The 18,851-nt window shown below is 30.9% G+C and overlaps 1 protein-coding gene across 4 annotated transcripts in view; it reads right to left on the reverse strand.

The window, feature by feature from the left end:
- LOC111614626 (major facilitator superfamily domain-containing protein 6-like) overlaps positions 1–18,851 on the reverse strand; it is a 64,641-nt gene that overhangs the window by 35,827 nt on the left and 9,963 nt on the right. For all 4 annotated transcript variants that reach the window (XM_023355993.1, XM_023355992.1, XM_023355991.1 and 1 more), the window contains 2 exons: positions 13,880–15,274; positions 9,801–9,953 (listed from right to left, as the gene is read on the reverse strand). In XM_023355993.1, coding sequence (XP_023211761.1) covers positions 9,801–9,953; positions 13,880–15,274 — 1,548 coding nt within the window. The remainder of the gene's footprint in view (positions 1–9,800; positions 9,954–13,879; positions 15,275–18,851) is intronic.

Below are 18,851 nucleotides of genomic sequence, written 5' to 3' on the forward strand. Positions count from 1 at the left end.
ATTGTCAATATTCATGCAACCATTTCCACAGTAATGTTTGCAAGAAAAGAAAACTGCTGTCAGTTGGCTGTGTGTAGTTTTCAACATGAAGAGTGGGCAGTTGATGGTCGCCGGTCATGTTTAGAATAATTGGAAAGTGATTGCTGGATAACAGGTCATCATGAGCCTGCCATGACCAGTCTATATAGAGGACTGGACAGCATATAGATAAGTCAATGGCAGTGAGGGTACCAGTTGGGGCATGATAGTATGTCTGCTCCAGTGTTGAAAAGGGTGATATCATAATCAGCTATGACCTTCACATTTCTTCTCTGTGGGTTTATATCACAGTCCCCTAAGGAATAGTGGCCATTAAAGTCCCCCAAGATCAAAAACGGGGCAGGCAGCTGAGCAATCAGGTCCTGCATATCTTTTAGTCAAACTAAGACATCAGGAGGGAGATACAATGAGCAAATGGTAAATATCTTTACTAAGGAAACCCAAGCAGCTACTGCCTGTAGTGGCATATTAAGGCTGATTGGGAGCGTGGGGGCATGGTGGAACACAAGTAGTGCAAATAGTGCAACTCCTCCATTATGCCTGGGACTGGCTGCTGTGATCTTTATGGAACAGACAGTTATCTCCTGGTTTGAAATGTGTTTCCTGAAATGCAAAGCAGACTTGAGAGTGTGATGCTAGATAGCACTGCAGTTCAGGAAAGTTACAGAAACCATGACAGTTCCACTGTAGGATATGTTTGGCCATTAAGATGGTGGATGTTTAGAGTTCAATGTATTCCTCCTTAGCTTCACTTTTCTGCACTGTGGTAGTAGCACTGTGCAAGTTGCATCCATGCTCTCTCCAGGCTCAGAGTCACTTGAGAACTAGCTCATGGATAGTGACATATCTGATTTTGCTGTAACTTTAGAAATGGCTTTCTTGGTCAAAGATTTGAGGTTGTTACCTTTCTTGATAGTGCTCTTGCAAAGAGTAGGGGTGCTGGGTTAGTACTCTAGGACAGTTTGGGTGTCTGTTAATTTGGGCTGTTGTTCAACTGGAGAAAGCAGACATTTCTCTTGTCGCTTTAGGGATTTATGAGGTGGCATGGAAACAGTTGTCTGTACTGCAATAAATGTGGTGTATTTAGCTGTTGCAGAAGCATAGGAGGTTTTTTGGTGTAGGTTTGGAGGAACTAAAATATTTCTTGCCTCAGCAAAGGTAATGTTTTGTGAGATCTTCACCTCAATGAGGGGAAGTATGTGAATAGGAGGGATAGGCTCCCTTGCAGTTCATGCAACATGGGTTAACACTACAGGTGATACTTTCGTGGCTTGTAAGACCACATCTGTCACAAAGACTAGTATCACGGCATGATATCTTAGAATGGCCAAACTGTTGACATTGATAACAATGCAGTGGATTTGGTTTGTAAGGACATGCTGGGCATCAAAAGTAGTGATGTATCGGATATCCGAGGGAAAAAAAGATCCGTATTCGTATCCGGATACGAATACAGATCTTTTTTTTTTAGTGGAACTTTTATCTTTAAAATTTCATATAAGTAATGAAATTCATTAAGATAGGTAGCAATAAAATACTAATAATTTCAATTCAAATCACTTTTTATTTCTTAAAATCACATATTTGGCACATTCATATTGCAAAAATTTTATCATGCAAAATTCATTTACTATCGTAAAATATTTCCATATTACACTACTAAACTTTTTTTTCAACATTGTTTTTATTTTAATTTAACTCAACACTCTCCAAAAATATAAACATAATCTACACTATTCCATGTCACACTAAACTATAAACAAAAACACGCGCAGTGCAAGTCAAAACATGTCACATTACTAATGCGAAGCGTCAACTATTGGTCCAAGGTCACACACACTGGCGCCGACATCCGTATACGTATCTGCGGATCTAGACACTAATGATCCGTATCTGTATCCGCAGATATACATTTTTAACAATCCAGCAATCACAAAAGAAGGTAATTTAATATTTATCTTATATACTAGTAATTAATTGATATACTAGTGTATCAATTAACAGGAATTAAAAAGAATATTAAATTTTAATTAGAAAAAGAAAAACAGAATAGCATAAATTATTTAGATATAAATTAATCTATCATTTTTTCTTTCAATTGTTATAAGAAATATGTTAAACCTATACAAATACCAAAAATAATTAATTATAAATCTGTTATCTCTGTTAGTATGAAATATAACATATTTAAAATGCATATGAATAAAATAAGACAAAGAACAAGTGATATAGAAATGCAAAAACAAGAATAAGGAGAAATAATTAAAATGTTTATTTTAAATGATTATCCAAAATGGTTATTAAATAAATGGATTGAAAAATTAGGAAATGACAAACAAACAAAATCAATGGATAAAGAGAAAAAATGGTTAAACTATGGTATGTACAGTACCAAAGTTATTTGAAATAATTAAAATAGTAGTAAGAAGTAGAATTAATTTAATACCCGAAAAAATAAATTCAACTAAAAAATATTTGTGTTATAAAAAAGAAGAAAAATATGATATAACAGAGGAAAAAGGTATAGCATATTCATTTAATTGTAATTGTAACCCAAAGAAAATCTTATTTTTAATTTTCTTTTTGTTTCTCCAATATGCATATTCAGCAGTGGCCGAACTCTAACACAGAAGATTGCAAAATTGACTTAAATACAGTGAAAATAAGGAAAAAAGAAGAAAATAATTATAAAAGACTTAATATATGAAATAATTCAACAGCCGAAATTCTGGTGTACGAGAAGATGCAGGATGAAAAGTTATCAGAGGAAATAGAGAAGATAAAGACAGAAATCTGGTATTTAAGAACTTGTAAAAGAGAGCAAATCAGATTACCAACACAGAGTTTACCTGTAAGTATAGGCAGGAATCTACAAAAGCACGATGTGATTAAAATAAATAAGATAATTCTGTCATCTGCCATTAAATTTAAGAATTATAAACTAAAGAAATTATGGAGAAAAAAGAAGAAAGAAAAAATAGAAATAAAGTATACCGGTTAGGTGTTCGAAGATAAATATAAAAAACTAATAAAAAAAAATAGGTTATCCTTCACTTAGAGAGAGAAATGGAGGAAAAACCTAATTGTGAATACAACAAATATTGTAATACCGAATTCAATAAGAAGAACGATTGAATTGGGAACTAATTTTAATGGACCATCAATAATGAAAAAAAGATGATTTTGCAGTGTTCACTGAGCATATACTATGGAAAATACCCGAGGAAGAAAGAGAAGGAACAAGAAAAGATATGCAAACCATCATAAAAAATCAAAAACGGCATTTAAATAATGTTAAAAAATTTTTAATAGAAAATAAATTAGAATTACTCCAAGGTGATAAAACAAAACAAACGATAGTCATAGAGTTAGAAAGGAAGAATGACATTATAACAGAATTAATACAAGGAGGTCAATATACAATATTAGAAAAGGACCCAAGAAAAAGTATGCAAAATGGCTTAAATAAAGAATTAGAGGATATAAAAAAACGAAATTTGATAACCGATGAAGAATTTAGAAAAATTAAAAGTGAAAACAATCACATACCTAAATTCAATATTAGGGTAAAAACGCATAAAAATCCAGTTAAGTATAGACCTTTAATTGATGTTAAAAATTATGTATATTACAATTTAGAAAAATTTTTAAAAAATAAGCTTGATACTTTAGAAATCTCTTATTATAGTTTAAAAAAATGTTGATTCATTATTAAATAGATTAAAAAGTGATAATATTGTAAAAAATATGTACCCTAGTATAACAAAAATTAAAATTGAAAAATCGTTACAGAAAATTAAGGCACCAAATTGGATTATTAAATTATGTTTGTTAGTAATGGAAAACAATCATTTTAAGTATGGTGATAACTTTTATAGTCAAACAGAAGGGATACCAATGGGAACATGCACAGGCCCAAGACTTGCCGAAATATTTATGATAGACATAGATAAAAAAATTAAAGATATACACAGTGTGGCAATTAAATTCCAGGACTGAAGCTATATCTCAGCAACCATTAGCGACATCTGTTTAAATTTTATGTCATATGAAGTTTGAACAGATGTCGCTACTAACCTAAAACTTTTATTTAAATCAGTTGACATTTATCATTGTTTTTGATATTTTGTTTATCAGTTTATTTTGTTACATGTCGGCAAACAAAAATGGAACAACTGGCTGTTATTAAATTTCACGCTAAACTTGGCACAGTGCCACAGAAATGTTCAAAATGATGCAGAAAGTGTATGGAAATGAGTGTTTATCACGGTCAAAGACTTTTGAGTGGCACAAGTGATTTTTGGAAGGCAGACAATCACTGGAGGACAACAAACGTGTGGGAAGGCCAATAACAATTCGAACAGCAGATTCGATTCAAAAAGTGCAAGAATTTGTATCCAACGATTGCAATGCGACACTGAGAATGATGGAACAGGCATTAAACATTAACAAAGAGACAATACGACAAATTCTTAAAGAAGATTTGGGCAAAACAAAGGTCTGTGCTAAATTTGTTTCGTACACACTAACCCAAGACCAAAAATTGATGAGACTGGAACATTCCAGAGAGATTGTACGAGCAGCAAATAACAGCTCAACCTTCCTCAAATCAATTGTTAATGGTGACGAGACCTGGTGTTTTCAATATGACCCACAAACAAAATGTCAAAGTGCAGAATGGAAGTCAAAATCATCACCTCAAGCCAAGAAAACACGAAAAGTTCCATCAAAAATCAAAACGATGTTCATTGTTTTCTTTGATAGCAAAGGCATCATCCACTGTGAGTTTGTCCCACAGGGTCAAACAGTTACTGCTGCTTTCTACTTGGGAGTTTTACAACGATTAATCGGAATAATTCGTCAAATTCAACCAGAATATCGCAATTCTGATGATTGGTGTTTGTTACACGATAATGCACAGAATCACACATCATTGATCGTTCGTCAATTTTTGGCACAAAATCAAGTCTGTGTGTTGAATCATTCACCGTATTCCCCCAATTTAGCACCATGTGACTTCTCTTTATTTCCAAAAATGAAAATGAAGTTGAAAGGACGCATTTTTAATGATATTGAAACCATCCAAAGAGAGTCTACGCGCATATTAGAGGCAATACCGAAAATTGAGTTTGAGCAGGCATTTGAATCACTATTGAATCGCTGTAAAAAGTGTATTGAAGCAGGAGGAGAGTATTTTGAATAATTTAATAAAAAGATTTGAATAAAATTGTTTTGTTTCATTTTTATAGATCCAGTCCCGGAATATAATTTGTTGGAATCAACGATCGCGATGTGCTGTAACGTTCTTATGACGTAATAAAAGGTTGGTGGCGCTCCTGACCCCTCGGGCAAGGTGACCTAGTTTCACTCTCCCCTTTCGAGCGCTGACCTTCCAGGAGTGATGACTGTGTAATCTTTTGTGCACTCTTTGTTCTTTGTTATATAACTAGTTACGCGAGTCTGACTTGATTTTACTAATCTCCGAAAAGCTACATCCAGTCTAACATAATTGCCGCACTGTGTAAAAGGAATAATATTTTATAATAGGTATGTAGATGATTGTATTATTTTATTTGATAGTAGAAAGACTAGGGAAGATGAAATTTTAAAATAGGAAAATTTAATAGAAACAAACATACAATTTGAAGCCGAAACAGAATGTAATAATAGTCTAAATTATTTAGATATAACCATTAATAGAAATGACAATAATTTGGAATTCAGAAAATTTATAAAACCTATGCAAATACCAAAACTATTAAATTACAAAACCAATGTTCCACAAACTATGAAATTTAACATCTTTAAAATGTACATAGAAAAAATTAAAAACAGAACTAGTAAATTAGAAAATCAAGAGGTAGAAATAGAACAAGTTATAAAAATGTTCTTACTGAATAGTTACCCCAAAAAAATACTGGAAAAATGGTTAAACTGGACTAATAATAATAATGATAATAAAAATGAAAATTTAAAAAAGATTAAATATGTGTAAATTTGACATATGTACCTAAATTATTTGAGAGAGTGAAAAATATACTAAATGGAAAAGTGAATTTAATACTTGAAAAAAATAATTTATTTAAAAGATATTTATATCATAGGTCGGAAGAAAAAGAAATTGTGTATTCATTCAATTGCAGCTGTGATCCAGTCAAAATTTATATTGGAGAAACAAAAAGAAAATTCAGTACAAGAATAAAAGAGCACATACGTGCAATAAGGGGTAATTATGCAAATTCTGCAGTAGCAGAACACTGCAATAGTTATGGGTGCCAAATTGACAAAAATACTATAAAAATTAAGAAAAAAGAATCAAATAATTATAAATGTCAATTATACGAACATTTAAACATAAAGAAAGAAATAAATAGAATAAATAATAATTTAGGTCATATAATCCACCAATCTTGGAGCACCATACTTGATGACGTTTATAAAAAAGCATAGTTAACAGTCTTCTTTTCATGACACTGTTGAATGGTGACAAATGAAGCCTTGATGTGAGTTGATTTTCTTATGTGATGTTGTTTGATTTTAATAATTTACAGCCTTTATTTAATATATTTATTTGATTTTAATTTATACAGTAAAAAGGATTAATTGTAAAAAAGTGAAAGATCCATTTATATTTGGGATTGGAATATGTATTTACAGTAAGTTTTAAAATTGTAATTTATTAGTTAAAGGAAAAAATTCTTTTAAATTATACAGTAACTTATCTGTTTGTTGTTGTTACTTTTAGTGTTAAGTGGTAATACTACTGATGAGGGGCATGCTAGCCCGAAACATGTATAATGTGTGTACAGAAATTATTACTAGAGGTGATATAATAAAGAAATTTTGTTCTTTCCTAAACTAACTCTCAGTACTGTGCCAATCTTTAGACACCAGTATAAAGTCCTATTAATAAGTAAAGTCCAAGTAGACAATTAACAATAAAAAAAAATTATAACAGACAATTACACGAACACATCAATATAATAATACCAGAAGGGAGAGGGAGGGAGACGTATAAAAGAAGAGATTGGAATGAATTGGAGTGTAGATTAAGTGAAAGAGAACAATCAAAGATGTAAGTTGTTAATGTAAATTTTAAACAAAATAAATTTATAAATTTAATCTGATTAATTATGATGTACAAAAAATAGGAATACGTATGAAATTATATGGTTAATATGGATTATGAATATATTTGGAATTATGAAGGAGTTCGAAAATATTGAATTTTAAAAATTTCCTGACAATAAAATAATATGAAAGGACTTCTAGAAAAAAATAAAGAGCAAACCAAAATAAAATACAGTAGAGCGTCGATTATCCGAAAGAATTTCAGTCGGCAAATTTAAATTTTCGCGAGTGCTGTGGCGCTGCAATCTTTGGCTACTCAAATATTTTGCGTTTTTGATACTAAATTAACTTCTGAAGTATAATTTTTTATTGTTTTTATATTTTTCAATATATTTATTTTGTTTGTACAAAATAAAAAAATAATTTTTAATGATACAATAGTCTTCGTTAGGCTTAACATCGACGAAAAATCAACACGAAGAGACATGCAACAGAGAAAAATTTCAGCACGAGATAGGTTAATGTACTTTTTTGTACATAATCGGTTATCCGAACAACCCCATTCCCCAATTGATTCGGATAAACGACACTCTAACTACTGATCATTGGAAACAACTTGGAGAAGTACTGGCAGAGAAAGGTCAAAAGAAACGGTCTTTTTTATCCTCATGATACAAAAAAGAATTTTTAAAAATTATTCTGTATTCTGCTTATAACCCAGGCCTGACATCATCAGATATGGGTTATCAACTGATTGTTCTCAAAAATTAAAGATGGTGCCAAAGTTCAAACCGCAGCACAAGAATAGATTAAACATTTCAAAAAATGTATTTTTGCATTCCTATCCTGAAAAATGTTCTAATTAGTTCAATCTATCACTTCATTATTATTCTCTTTCCCAGTTTTAATGTGACTAAACCAAGATGAAAACTTTCTATGGTTTACTGAAATATATGACGGTTGAAAAAAAAGCAATATAGCCGCACACTTTCTTGACTTGGACATTCAATTAATGAATAATAGGATTTCTTTCAAAGTTTTTTACAAAAAATGCTATGTACCAATGTTCATCCCTGCCAACTCAGAAGATCCTTACTCCTATAAGATAGCAGCATTTAGGGCATTGACTATAAGGGCATTCACCCACCATTCCGAATGGGATGACACCATAGCTGAGCTTGATAACATCCAAGAAATGGCCACGCAACATGGATACAGTGAAAACTTGGTATATAATATAGCACGAATGTATATACAGAGGAGCGCGTGCAATACTCCTGACATCCCAGATGTTCCCCTTGACGGAAATAATAAAAGAAAAATAGTAGAGTACAACCACCATCTTGACAAGTTATACAGAGAAATCTCTTCCCGCACTAATAATAAAATAGCGTACAGTAGGCCAAGATCTATTTATAGCTTACTCCGCAACGGGAAAGCGCACCGGGAATATATTCTATCCCCCTTTGGGATGACAAATTTAATAATAGGTTAGTGTATGCGGGATCAACCAAGCGCTCCCTTCGTAAACGTCTCCAGGAGCATAAGTATGATATAGATAATAATAAACACACCACCACCCTTTCAACCGTAGCCACAGAACCTGGAATAAAGGTTGATCTACAGAATGCACGTCTAGTTAGGCTATCACACCGTGTAGACCAACTAAGGATTATGGAGACCTTAGAAATTTATAAAGCAGGATTAAACAACATATGTATTAACTCTAAAGACGCAGTCAACATCTCTAGTGCATGGAAATTTTGCTATGAACAACCCACACGTAATTGATGTAATGTGGATTTATTACAAGCACAACTTACGCAAGCTTTGAAGTCATCAATGCAAGAGCGTGGTGTTCTATATTTTTGATATTAACGTTGACGTTCTAGGATTTGAATCGCATTTATTCAGTTCCTGTTTGATTTTGTACTGTTTGAATTTATTAAAACAGTGGCCTGAAGAAGACCCTGGTAGTGTTGAAAACGTTTACCAAGAAGAACACTGGAGATTGAAAGGTTTTTAGTTAAGAGAATTATATGACGGGTGATTGATGAAGTATGAAGTAATCAGCTAAAAAGTTCTATTTTTAACAAAAAAGCCACCATTGCAAATACACTCAGGTGTAAAAAATAAGCAGCAGACAATAAAAATACCTAGGATATAATCAAATGTCCTTGATGGTTAAACAGTTTGTTGGCACCTTACGGTAACAGTATGTCACAGGCAGGCCAGATTGAAAGAAAAGGTTTCATGTCACCCAAAGAGGTGGATGTCTAAGAGTTACTACTCTTCACAATTGGACCATTTGGGAAGTCGAAAGACCATAACATATTGGGAATCTGCCAGATTACCAAAATGTTATGTTCTATCAACTCCTGTGTACAGAAGAGCCCTTATCATATCACAAATATTAGTTAAATATCCTCACAAATATCTAGTTAAATTATTAATATATATTTTCTAAGAATTTTTGGGAGTGTAAACAGTTTGAAAATATGTGTTTAATTTTTGCATTTAGTTGTGGGAATCTACATCATTTAATACTAATATATTTCAAGTGATTTAGATTCCAAAAAAGCAGTCAATAAATATTCAGTTTGATATAGGAGTTATTTATGAAATTTGCTTGTAAATGTCTATTCTGTAATATATTGTAAAAAATCATTTAATCATTTTTCTAAACTTACGTATATTAGATGATTTCTTGCAAGACAAAATTACATTGATTACTACATGAAGCAAGCAACATAAAATAGCTATCAGCCCGGCCTTTCGAAATGTGTCATGACTTCCGTTATAATCAATATTTAATCCACCCAATAAACTTCCTGCTGCAATACCTAAATATAAAAATAAATTTTCACTTTAGACAGACATGCAAATTTATGTCAGGAATATACAAAAAATATAATAAAAATATTTTCTATAGAAGAATTTTATACAGAGGGGTGCAAAAGTAGGTATACAGTTGAGAATCTGAAAAATACATATGTTCGGTGTTCATTATTATTATCTTTTATTAGTTCATATTCCTTATTTGTGATTTAATTTGTACATAAAAACAAATGTTTTTTCTCCCTATTTTCTCCCTGTAATGTTTTTTCCATAACAACTGTATATCTACTTCTGCACCCCCCCCTGTATATAAAGAGAATTAAATATAGATATTATATAACTTTTCTTCTCTAAATGTGTGTTAAGTTATAAAAGTTATTTACTGTGTATCAATAACTTTTAGAACTAAATGTGACTGGTAAAACGTAATTTTTGTCATATTATATATAAAAAGTGGTATTGTCTTTAAATTCTATCTATTATAACTAAAACAATTTACCAAAATTTCGTGCCTGTAATCTGTGATCTGCAGGTGAAATTTTTCATTCACAAAGAAAAAAAACAGGAGTTTGAGGATGTAACTTAATCGACTAACGACATTTACTTATTTATTTTCGTGATATGTTGGCAATAAAATGATGCAATTTGCAAAGACATTTAATAATTAAAAAAAATCTAGGAAAGAAAGTAAGCAATTTATTCTAAAGTGGTACAATGAAAGTTATAAAATATTTATAATGAAATTAATTTAAAATTAGTCAGTCAGTCGAAGCTAGTTACTAAACTGTATTTGTATTTTAGTCCAATCAATTACACTAACTAAAGATATAATTATACTGTAATAGTCACTACATATAATAATAACTTAGAGTTAGTTTACAGTGTAAACATGAATCAGATTGTGCCATTAGCACTCAACAGGACTTCATGAGAAATTTTATCAGAGGGTACAAAATTTCTTTTGGGCCCATTATACAGGCCAGGCTTAAAAAACACAAGAGACAATACCTACATTGAAAACTTAACCAGACAATTGTTAAACAGCCACTAGATTACATACTCCATCTAGTCTAACGTTTGAATAAAAATGTTTAAATAATAACACATTGGTATTATTACTTTTTACTACAGCTAAGTGGCTTTTGAATGATATATTCATGTATAATATTTTAACTGTTATATTGCAAATGACTTATTTTTCTGGAGGAAAAGGTTTTTCCTTAATATTCTATGCTGAAAGATGGAGAGTCCTATAAACGAACAATTTCCTGTATTTTACAACATATAAGTAGTTGGGGATTCATTACTGAAACAGATACTCTCTATATCAACAGATAACAAGACTCAGACACTATTAATTGCAATTGATTAAGCTAAGCAAAGCTTTAAAATATGTTTTAACAAAGATCAGATTGGAGACATTATTTACATGTCCTTTGGTTTGCCAATAAACGTTATATTCCATTTGTCAGTTGAAGAGAATGGATTTATGAAAACTTTTTGTCTTTTGTGTCATACAGACACAAATAATAAAACATCTTGTCACTATCATGCCATAATCAAAGTAAAATGATTTTAAAACTATTTTTTAATATTGTGGTAAAACTGGCAGATTATGCAGTGACCAATCTTCATCATTTCTTCAGTCGAAAGATTTTAACAAAAGCTGTAGATTATACAGGAAATTATGGTACTTAACATCATAATTTACTTGAAATTCTTCAAGATCTTTCACATATTTTTGAGACACAGAATGGCAACAAAATTGCTTGTATGAAATTTGTGGCTTAGATTATTATTCCCCCCAATATAGCTCAAATATGACAGTAAATGAATGAATATACAATAAAAGAAAGATTGATTTCTTAGATTTAGACTTATAAACTTAACACATGAGGAATTTCTGATTTTTATAATGCTCCAAAAGAAATTGTCAAGTTTGCTGCGATACATTTGAAAACTTAAACACAGTCAAAGCATTAAAGCAGTTTCTGGTATATCAGTTTATAAAGATATCAGAAATATGTGAGGAAAAGTTACTGATAGATGTTATCTATCTTGCATAGTGACTTTTCAGCCATTCTAAAAAATTTTATTTTCAGTTATTATTTATTGTAAATGTGCAATACTTGCTTTGTTATTGAAATAACCTTTATTCCACAATATACAGAACAAACTATGTAATTCATATTATATCAAGTAAAATGTATACACATAATATATTGAGAAAATCATTAAATTTTTTTAAAATAAAGTAGTCTTTCTCTGTAGTCTGTCACATCAGTAATCAGACATGCACATGAATTTTTGTGTTACCCTTGTCAATATGACAGAGACTGATGTACTGTATTGTACAGTACATATAAACAACTTGTGACTGGCAGTATACGACTGTTTTGCTGATTGCATGAGCAATAATCATGATTAATACAAACTAACATAAACCAAGTTCTTTTTTTTACTGTATAGTATGTACAGTAGAATCTTGTTTCAACAGATCACTTGGACTGCTGAAAATCATCTGTTATTCTGAGAATCTATTATACTGAAAATAACAGACTTCCTCCATATCCAGAAAAATTTAACTATTCAAAAAAATCCATTTTTTAACCTTATACATATAAAAAATACCTGTACTTGAAATTATGGCAGAGTCCCAGAAACTCAACAAATATTACACAGAAATATTATATGGGAACACAGAGACACCCAAATGTCATCAACTGGTTAATAAACATTGAAAAAACACAAAGTTTACAATAAATGGGGCTAGAAAAAACATTATTTTGAGTTACAGATCTGCTAAAAGGTGGTAAAATTACATTGATTTGGAATGACCTAGGGAAAAAAATCCATTAAAACAAGATTCTACTGTACATACATATAAAATCCAGTAATCTGACAACCTGCTGTAATCCAAAGTCTGCTCCAGGTTAATTAATCCCTTGATGCTACCACATATATCAACATTAATTATTTATTTGATTAACACAATTTTAAGTAAAGATGGTTGTTAAAGCCATGTTAATTAAAACTTCTTCTGCGTATGCAAAAGGATTTCCGCAATTAATTTAGGATACCTGTATATGTCAGATTACAGAGACTACTGCATTTTATATATATATATATATATAAACATAAATGTTACTTTCTAAATTTTAATAAGAAGTAAAAGTAAAATAATTTTTAAGGGAACATCTTATATAGATATTACAAAATCATATTCTAGAATTAAAAGTAATATATAATACATCTGAAAATAAATTGAATCTATATTGTAAAAATAATGACACTAATTATAAATATCATGTATAAAGAAAGACTGTAAAAGTAATTCTTTATTGATGGGCACTCTTAAATACTGTATTTGACACTCTTCAAAAATACACAAAAGTCTATTTTTAATATTTAAAGAATTCAGTCCAATAAAATATAACTGTTTTTTAATTGATATATTTGAACATGAATTCTTATTAATGAATTCCAAAATTTCAATGTCCAAATAAGACTAGAAAAAATGAATGTCAGATAATTCTAAATACAGTGAAAACTCAATTATCCAAAGTTTATAGGACTAGGTCTTTCAGATAATCCAGAAACTCTGCTTTGGGTACAGCATCAAGCAATGTGCATTTAAAATTTCACAAACAATAAATACTATAATGTAATTATTGTACATGAAGGTAAATTACTTTACTCAAAACCTAATGTAATGTTATGTAGTGATCTACAGTACTTTAGTACCACCACAATTGACAGATGATAAAGCAATTTCTAGTGGCATGAAGAATTTAGTCTTTGTACAATGCTACACACTCTGGTTTCTTTTTATTTTAAAAAAACTGTTTTGGATAATTGAGTTTCAACAATACAAATAACTAATATAAGAAATTTAAAGTTTTGAAAAATTTTTGAGAATCCAAAAACTTACCTAAACCTTCAAATATTCCTCCTAATATTCCTTGCATTGTTGCTTCTGTTCCTGCTGGTGCCATCATGTTTGCATATGAAGTCATTGCAGCATAAAATATACCAAACGTTGGTCCTTGTAACAATTCTACTGGTAGAACCAACCATGGATCATTAATAACAGAATACAATAAATAGCGTATTGAAAAAGAAAATAAAGTAAGACTGATGGTGTTTACATAACCTAACTTTTTTATGATTTCTCCGGCAAAGAAGAAAAATGGCAATTCACCAAGAAAGCTTTCTACACCTAAAGCTAAACCCATTATTAATTGATTAGCTTTTAAATCTGTCATGTACCAAAAAAAGTATGACCATTGAAGACCCGTAAGAGCCCCAATAATAAAAACAGTTGTTATAAAAATAACTATACGAATCTGGGAAAACAGCATACATACATTTTTGAAAGAGGTTTCAGAAAATTTAGCATTTTTAATATTGGAATCTATTAGAATAATTAAATCTAAAACTACAAGTGCAATGAGCATATAGAAACTGGCAGAATAATTTTTATGTGGTGAATCTCCTGTTATGAGATCATTTAAAAGACCAGTAAATAAACTAAACACACCCCATCCTATAGTGCCCCACAACCTTTGTTTTCCGTAGAGATCGTTCCTTTCATCTAGTAATTCGTAGCAAGCCGCATCAGATAATGACGTTATTACACCAGAAGAAACCCAGGAAACACTAATAAAAGTAAAAAATAACCAAAACTGTGGAGTTTTATAAATAACTTCTTCATTATTGATGCAGTTTGTAAATGATATATTGCATTTCATACTGCAATAAAATTGTCGTTCATCAAAGCATACTGGATTTACAGATGTACTTCTCCATGCTGCTTCTGTAATAACAAAAGCATCAGAAATATTTTCAATGCTTACTGAATACTGTAAATGTTCTTGTTTGCACAAAGCAAAGTCCAATAATGTAAAATTTTCAAATTTATGAATATTTGTTTTATTTTTTAAGTAGTTACAAGGCTGACAGGACATGCTGCATTCTGTGTAATTATTCTTCAATGCAGAATGGAAGCACGACAAATTATATTTATCATCTAAAGTGAAATAAGAAGTGATTGTATTGCAAAATAGCAAAATATTTAAATTTGTTTCTTCGTTTTTAATAAAAAGTTTTGGTATATAATACATACAATGATAAGATAATGTTAATGTTATAATAAATAATATCAACATAAGTTTTAACTTTTGTAGATGATCGGCAACACTACCAAAGAATGGTTTTGCTGCTAGCGTAATAAAAGGAAGAATAGTAAATATCACTCCTACCGCCGAAGCTGAAATTTGCTGTTGTCCGGCTATCACAGATAGAAATGGTAATATTCCAGCTTCAGCTATAAAAGAAAATTTTAAAACTATAAATAAATATTAAAAAAAAGCAAAAATATTTTATAAAATTTCACACTTTTATTTTTTCTCTTAAACTTTGAATATTTTTATTATTAAAATTTTTCCTGTTGTTTAATTACCGGTAATAATGAATACAGTAAACTTTCAATTTAACAAACTGCAGAATTCATTCATTTTGACTAACAAGTAAGAAACAGAGGGGAGTAGGTGGTATATTAGCAGGAAACTGATTCAGCTGCTATTTAAGCTTGACAGCAGGATGGCTGAGTGGATAAGGTGTTAGCCCACTGATCTGGGAGACACAAAATGAATCCAGATTGATTGAAAAACCCCAAGTATTTTCCCTTGATGATCTGCCGTGGATATGTCAGTTCCGACCTAACTGCCCCATTATGAACAGAATGGGGGCTGGTCAAAACAAAGGATTAAAAAATCTGTTCAAGTTCATCAATTTAAGTTTACTCCATGTTGGCATGGGAGCATGTTCTGTTAGAATCAGAGTTGGGATGGAATACATGGAATCTCTTTTCTGTAAAAATAACACACAAACACGAAGCAGAATATAATGAAACAGTGTTTTTCTATAATTTCTGAATTATTTATTTATTAAATAATTTTTTAATCCTTACAATTTAAAATGACATCAACTGTCTTTTCATTGATAATGTTCAATGTCATGGATTTTGACATTAACACACTCCCACTTGCTCTAACTAGTCCATTAAATTGAGTGTTTGCTGTATTTCCAATACATTCCAAAATAAATATTAACCAAATAACTCTGGATAGTAATCCTATAACTAAACTATAACTTTAGTTGTTTAAATTAACATGCAATATAATTTAAAAATACAGTAGACCACTGTACCATCTTGTATTAAATTTAATTCTCAACTCTGAATCTGAATGTGAGATGAAATGTCTCAAAATATTGCATCTGTATATACTTCTTAAACCCCGAAAACAAACACTTTAAGGTTCCTTGTTGCATTTATCCAGTATAAACTAATTAACCTAGCTTGATTTGTGTATATTTTATTTATTTATTTTTACAAGTAAATATCAACTGTCCTTTGGGACTTTTCTACCTAATCTCATAAATATACACACAAATCAGTAATTTATATATGCAATTTTAAAAATTATAGAATTTAATACAAACAAGGCAAAACCATATTTCAGACACGACTATGTCTCAGGGACAATCTCTTTGATGCTCAAGGAAGGTCTCGTTCTCATTCTATCTTCTTTGATATCACTGCATTTGGGCGCAATCGTTCAAACTTCGCTGGCCATGATGCATATTCGATGAAATTAACCTATCTAATTTTAAAATTTTTCTCCGTTGCATGTCGGCCCAGGTTGAATTTTTGTCAATGCGTAACGAAAAGTTCCTGTTTTTGAAAAAAATAATTGTGGCTATTGTATTGTCCAAAATTATTTTTTTTATTTTGCACAAACAATATACAGTTTAACCTGATTATAATGTCATCGGATGTAACGACAATCTTAATATGTCAAATTTTTATTGATCCTACAATTTTACTATACTACACAATGTTAAAAAAGCCCACTTGTAATGACATAAAACCGTTTTAACGTCATATATGAAGCATTTCAAATTTACAAAATTAGATTACAAATTTTATTTAACATAGAAGAAACTGTGTAGTCCTAAGGTCAGAATTCACTTCTTAGAATGATTGTGGGTGGTACTCTCCCCTACCTGACTTCGGTGGGGTGAGGTGGCTGTTTTGCCTGTTTGTAGAAGAGGGTCGCCATTTTGTATTTTATTTTGACTCGATTCTCGGTCCCCCGACTACCTATAAGTCTGGATTTTTTTATGCGCAAATGATTTGGGCACCTAATACTCTGTGCCAAATATCAACTCTCGACATATACTCCTTCATACCTCTATGCTGGTAAGAACATCAGGCAGTACGATTTTATAAGCAAGACATAGTCTTGTCAAAAATCCAAATTTAGTTGGCTTATATTTAGATACATGAAGAATATTTGGAAAGTAAAGATACAAGGCCAATCAAAATCCAAGGAAAATTATTATTTCACAGTTTTCTGTACTGCTGTGTCTGAGTCACATGACATAAGTCACTCCTTTTAAATTGTATCATTGTTAAGCTTGCAGTGTGTTTAAAATGGCCATGTCAATTGTAATCCCACTAAGTATGAAGTTTGTTCAATGATTCAACTCCTTTGCCTGAAAGGACAAACTGCCACTGAAATTCATTGGCAACTTGTTTCCATTTATGGCGAAGACATTATAAACAGGCAAAACACAAAATGGTATCCTACTGCACGATAGCTCCCATCTCAGTTTGTGTCAGAAAAAAGTTGTCGCAGATATTCAAGTGAGAAGTTTTGAAATACCCATTGCACAGTCCATATCTCGCACAAAGCAAACATCACTTTTTCTGAAGTTGATGGAACATCTCTCTGAAAAGAAGTTTGATGACAACAACAAGGTCCAAGATGTGGCAATGACATAGTTATGCCAGCAGGTAGGAGATTTCTATGACATCTGCATCAAGAAACTCATTTCCAGGCTCATCAAACACATTGAGGTTGATGGCAACTACATTGAAAAATAAATAAAAATATGTTCTAAAATGAACCTAAAATTAAAATGCTTTAAAAATATTTTTGGACTTTATCTTTATGTTATGAATATGCCATGTACTCCTGATTAAAGTTCATTTACATATACATAAAGATCAATGCCATCAATGCAAACCTTTCAAATATTTTCAGAATCGTCTGTCAATTCAATTGATCAATTAAAATATGATAAGATGATTACATATATTACAGATATAATAATAATAATATATATATATAATTTATTCTACTTAATATTTTTGAGTGCTCTTGTACCCAGCATCAGGTTACTTATCTCAGATTAACAACTACTTATATATTGTTTCTTATAGTGGAAAAATGTACAGATCATTAAATATGAACAGTGTAATCCAATGATGGGTACAAGTGCTTTAAAATTTACAGAGAGTAAAGGCTTTTTTTTTTTTTGTTTCTGAAAGCAGTTTATGTGATTTTTGTTTGTATATAACACTAGCAGACCCGCCACGCGTTGTTGTGGCTCAAAATGTATCTATTATAAATTTATAATACTTCCCCCGTGGGGGAGAATTTTTGAAAAATTTCTTCTTAGTGTACATTCTCTTGATGTACCCTATTAAAACGCAATCAAAAACGCAAATACCCGCATCTAAAATAGTATAAATAGAAACAGAGTTCTTTACCGTAAGCCTTAATCCTAACCATCTCCCTTCAGTGGGGTTGAATTTCGACACGTATATTATATAAAAACACGTGCGTATTCGAATGCAGCGTTGTGTCAACATTTCAAAGGAATCGGTAGGAACAAACAAATATTACATTTTTATTTATATAGATAGATAGATGATGATCTGCTTTAGTTCATTTTCACAGAAAAGCATAATGCCTCACAGAAAAGCAAACTTAGGGCATCGTACTCGTAGCGCCATCTGTTGGACATAAAAGCCTTAACCTAGATTATATATT

The sequence above is a fragment of the Centruroides sculpturatus genome, unplaced genomic scaffold (assembly GCF_000671375.1).
Source record: "Centruroides sculpturatus isolate CEXI.00-Female unplaced genomic scaffold, Cexi_2.0 scaffold1913, whole genome shotgun sequence".
Lineage (NCBI taxonomy): Eukaryota > Metazoa > Arthropoda > Arachnida > Scorpiones > Buthidae > Centruroides > Centruroides sculpturatus.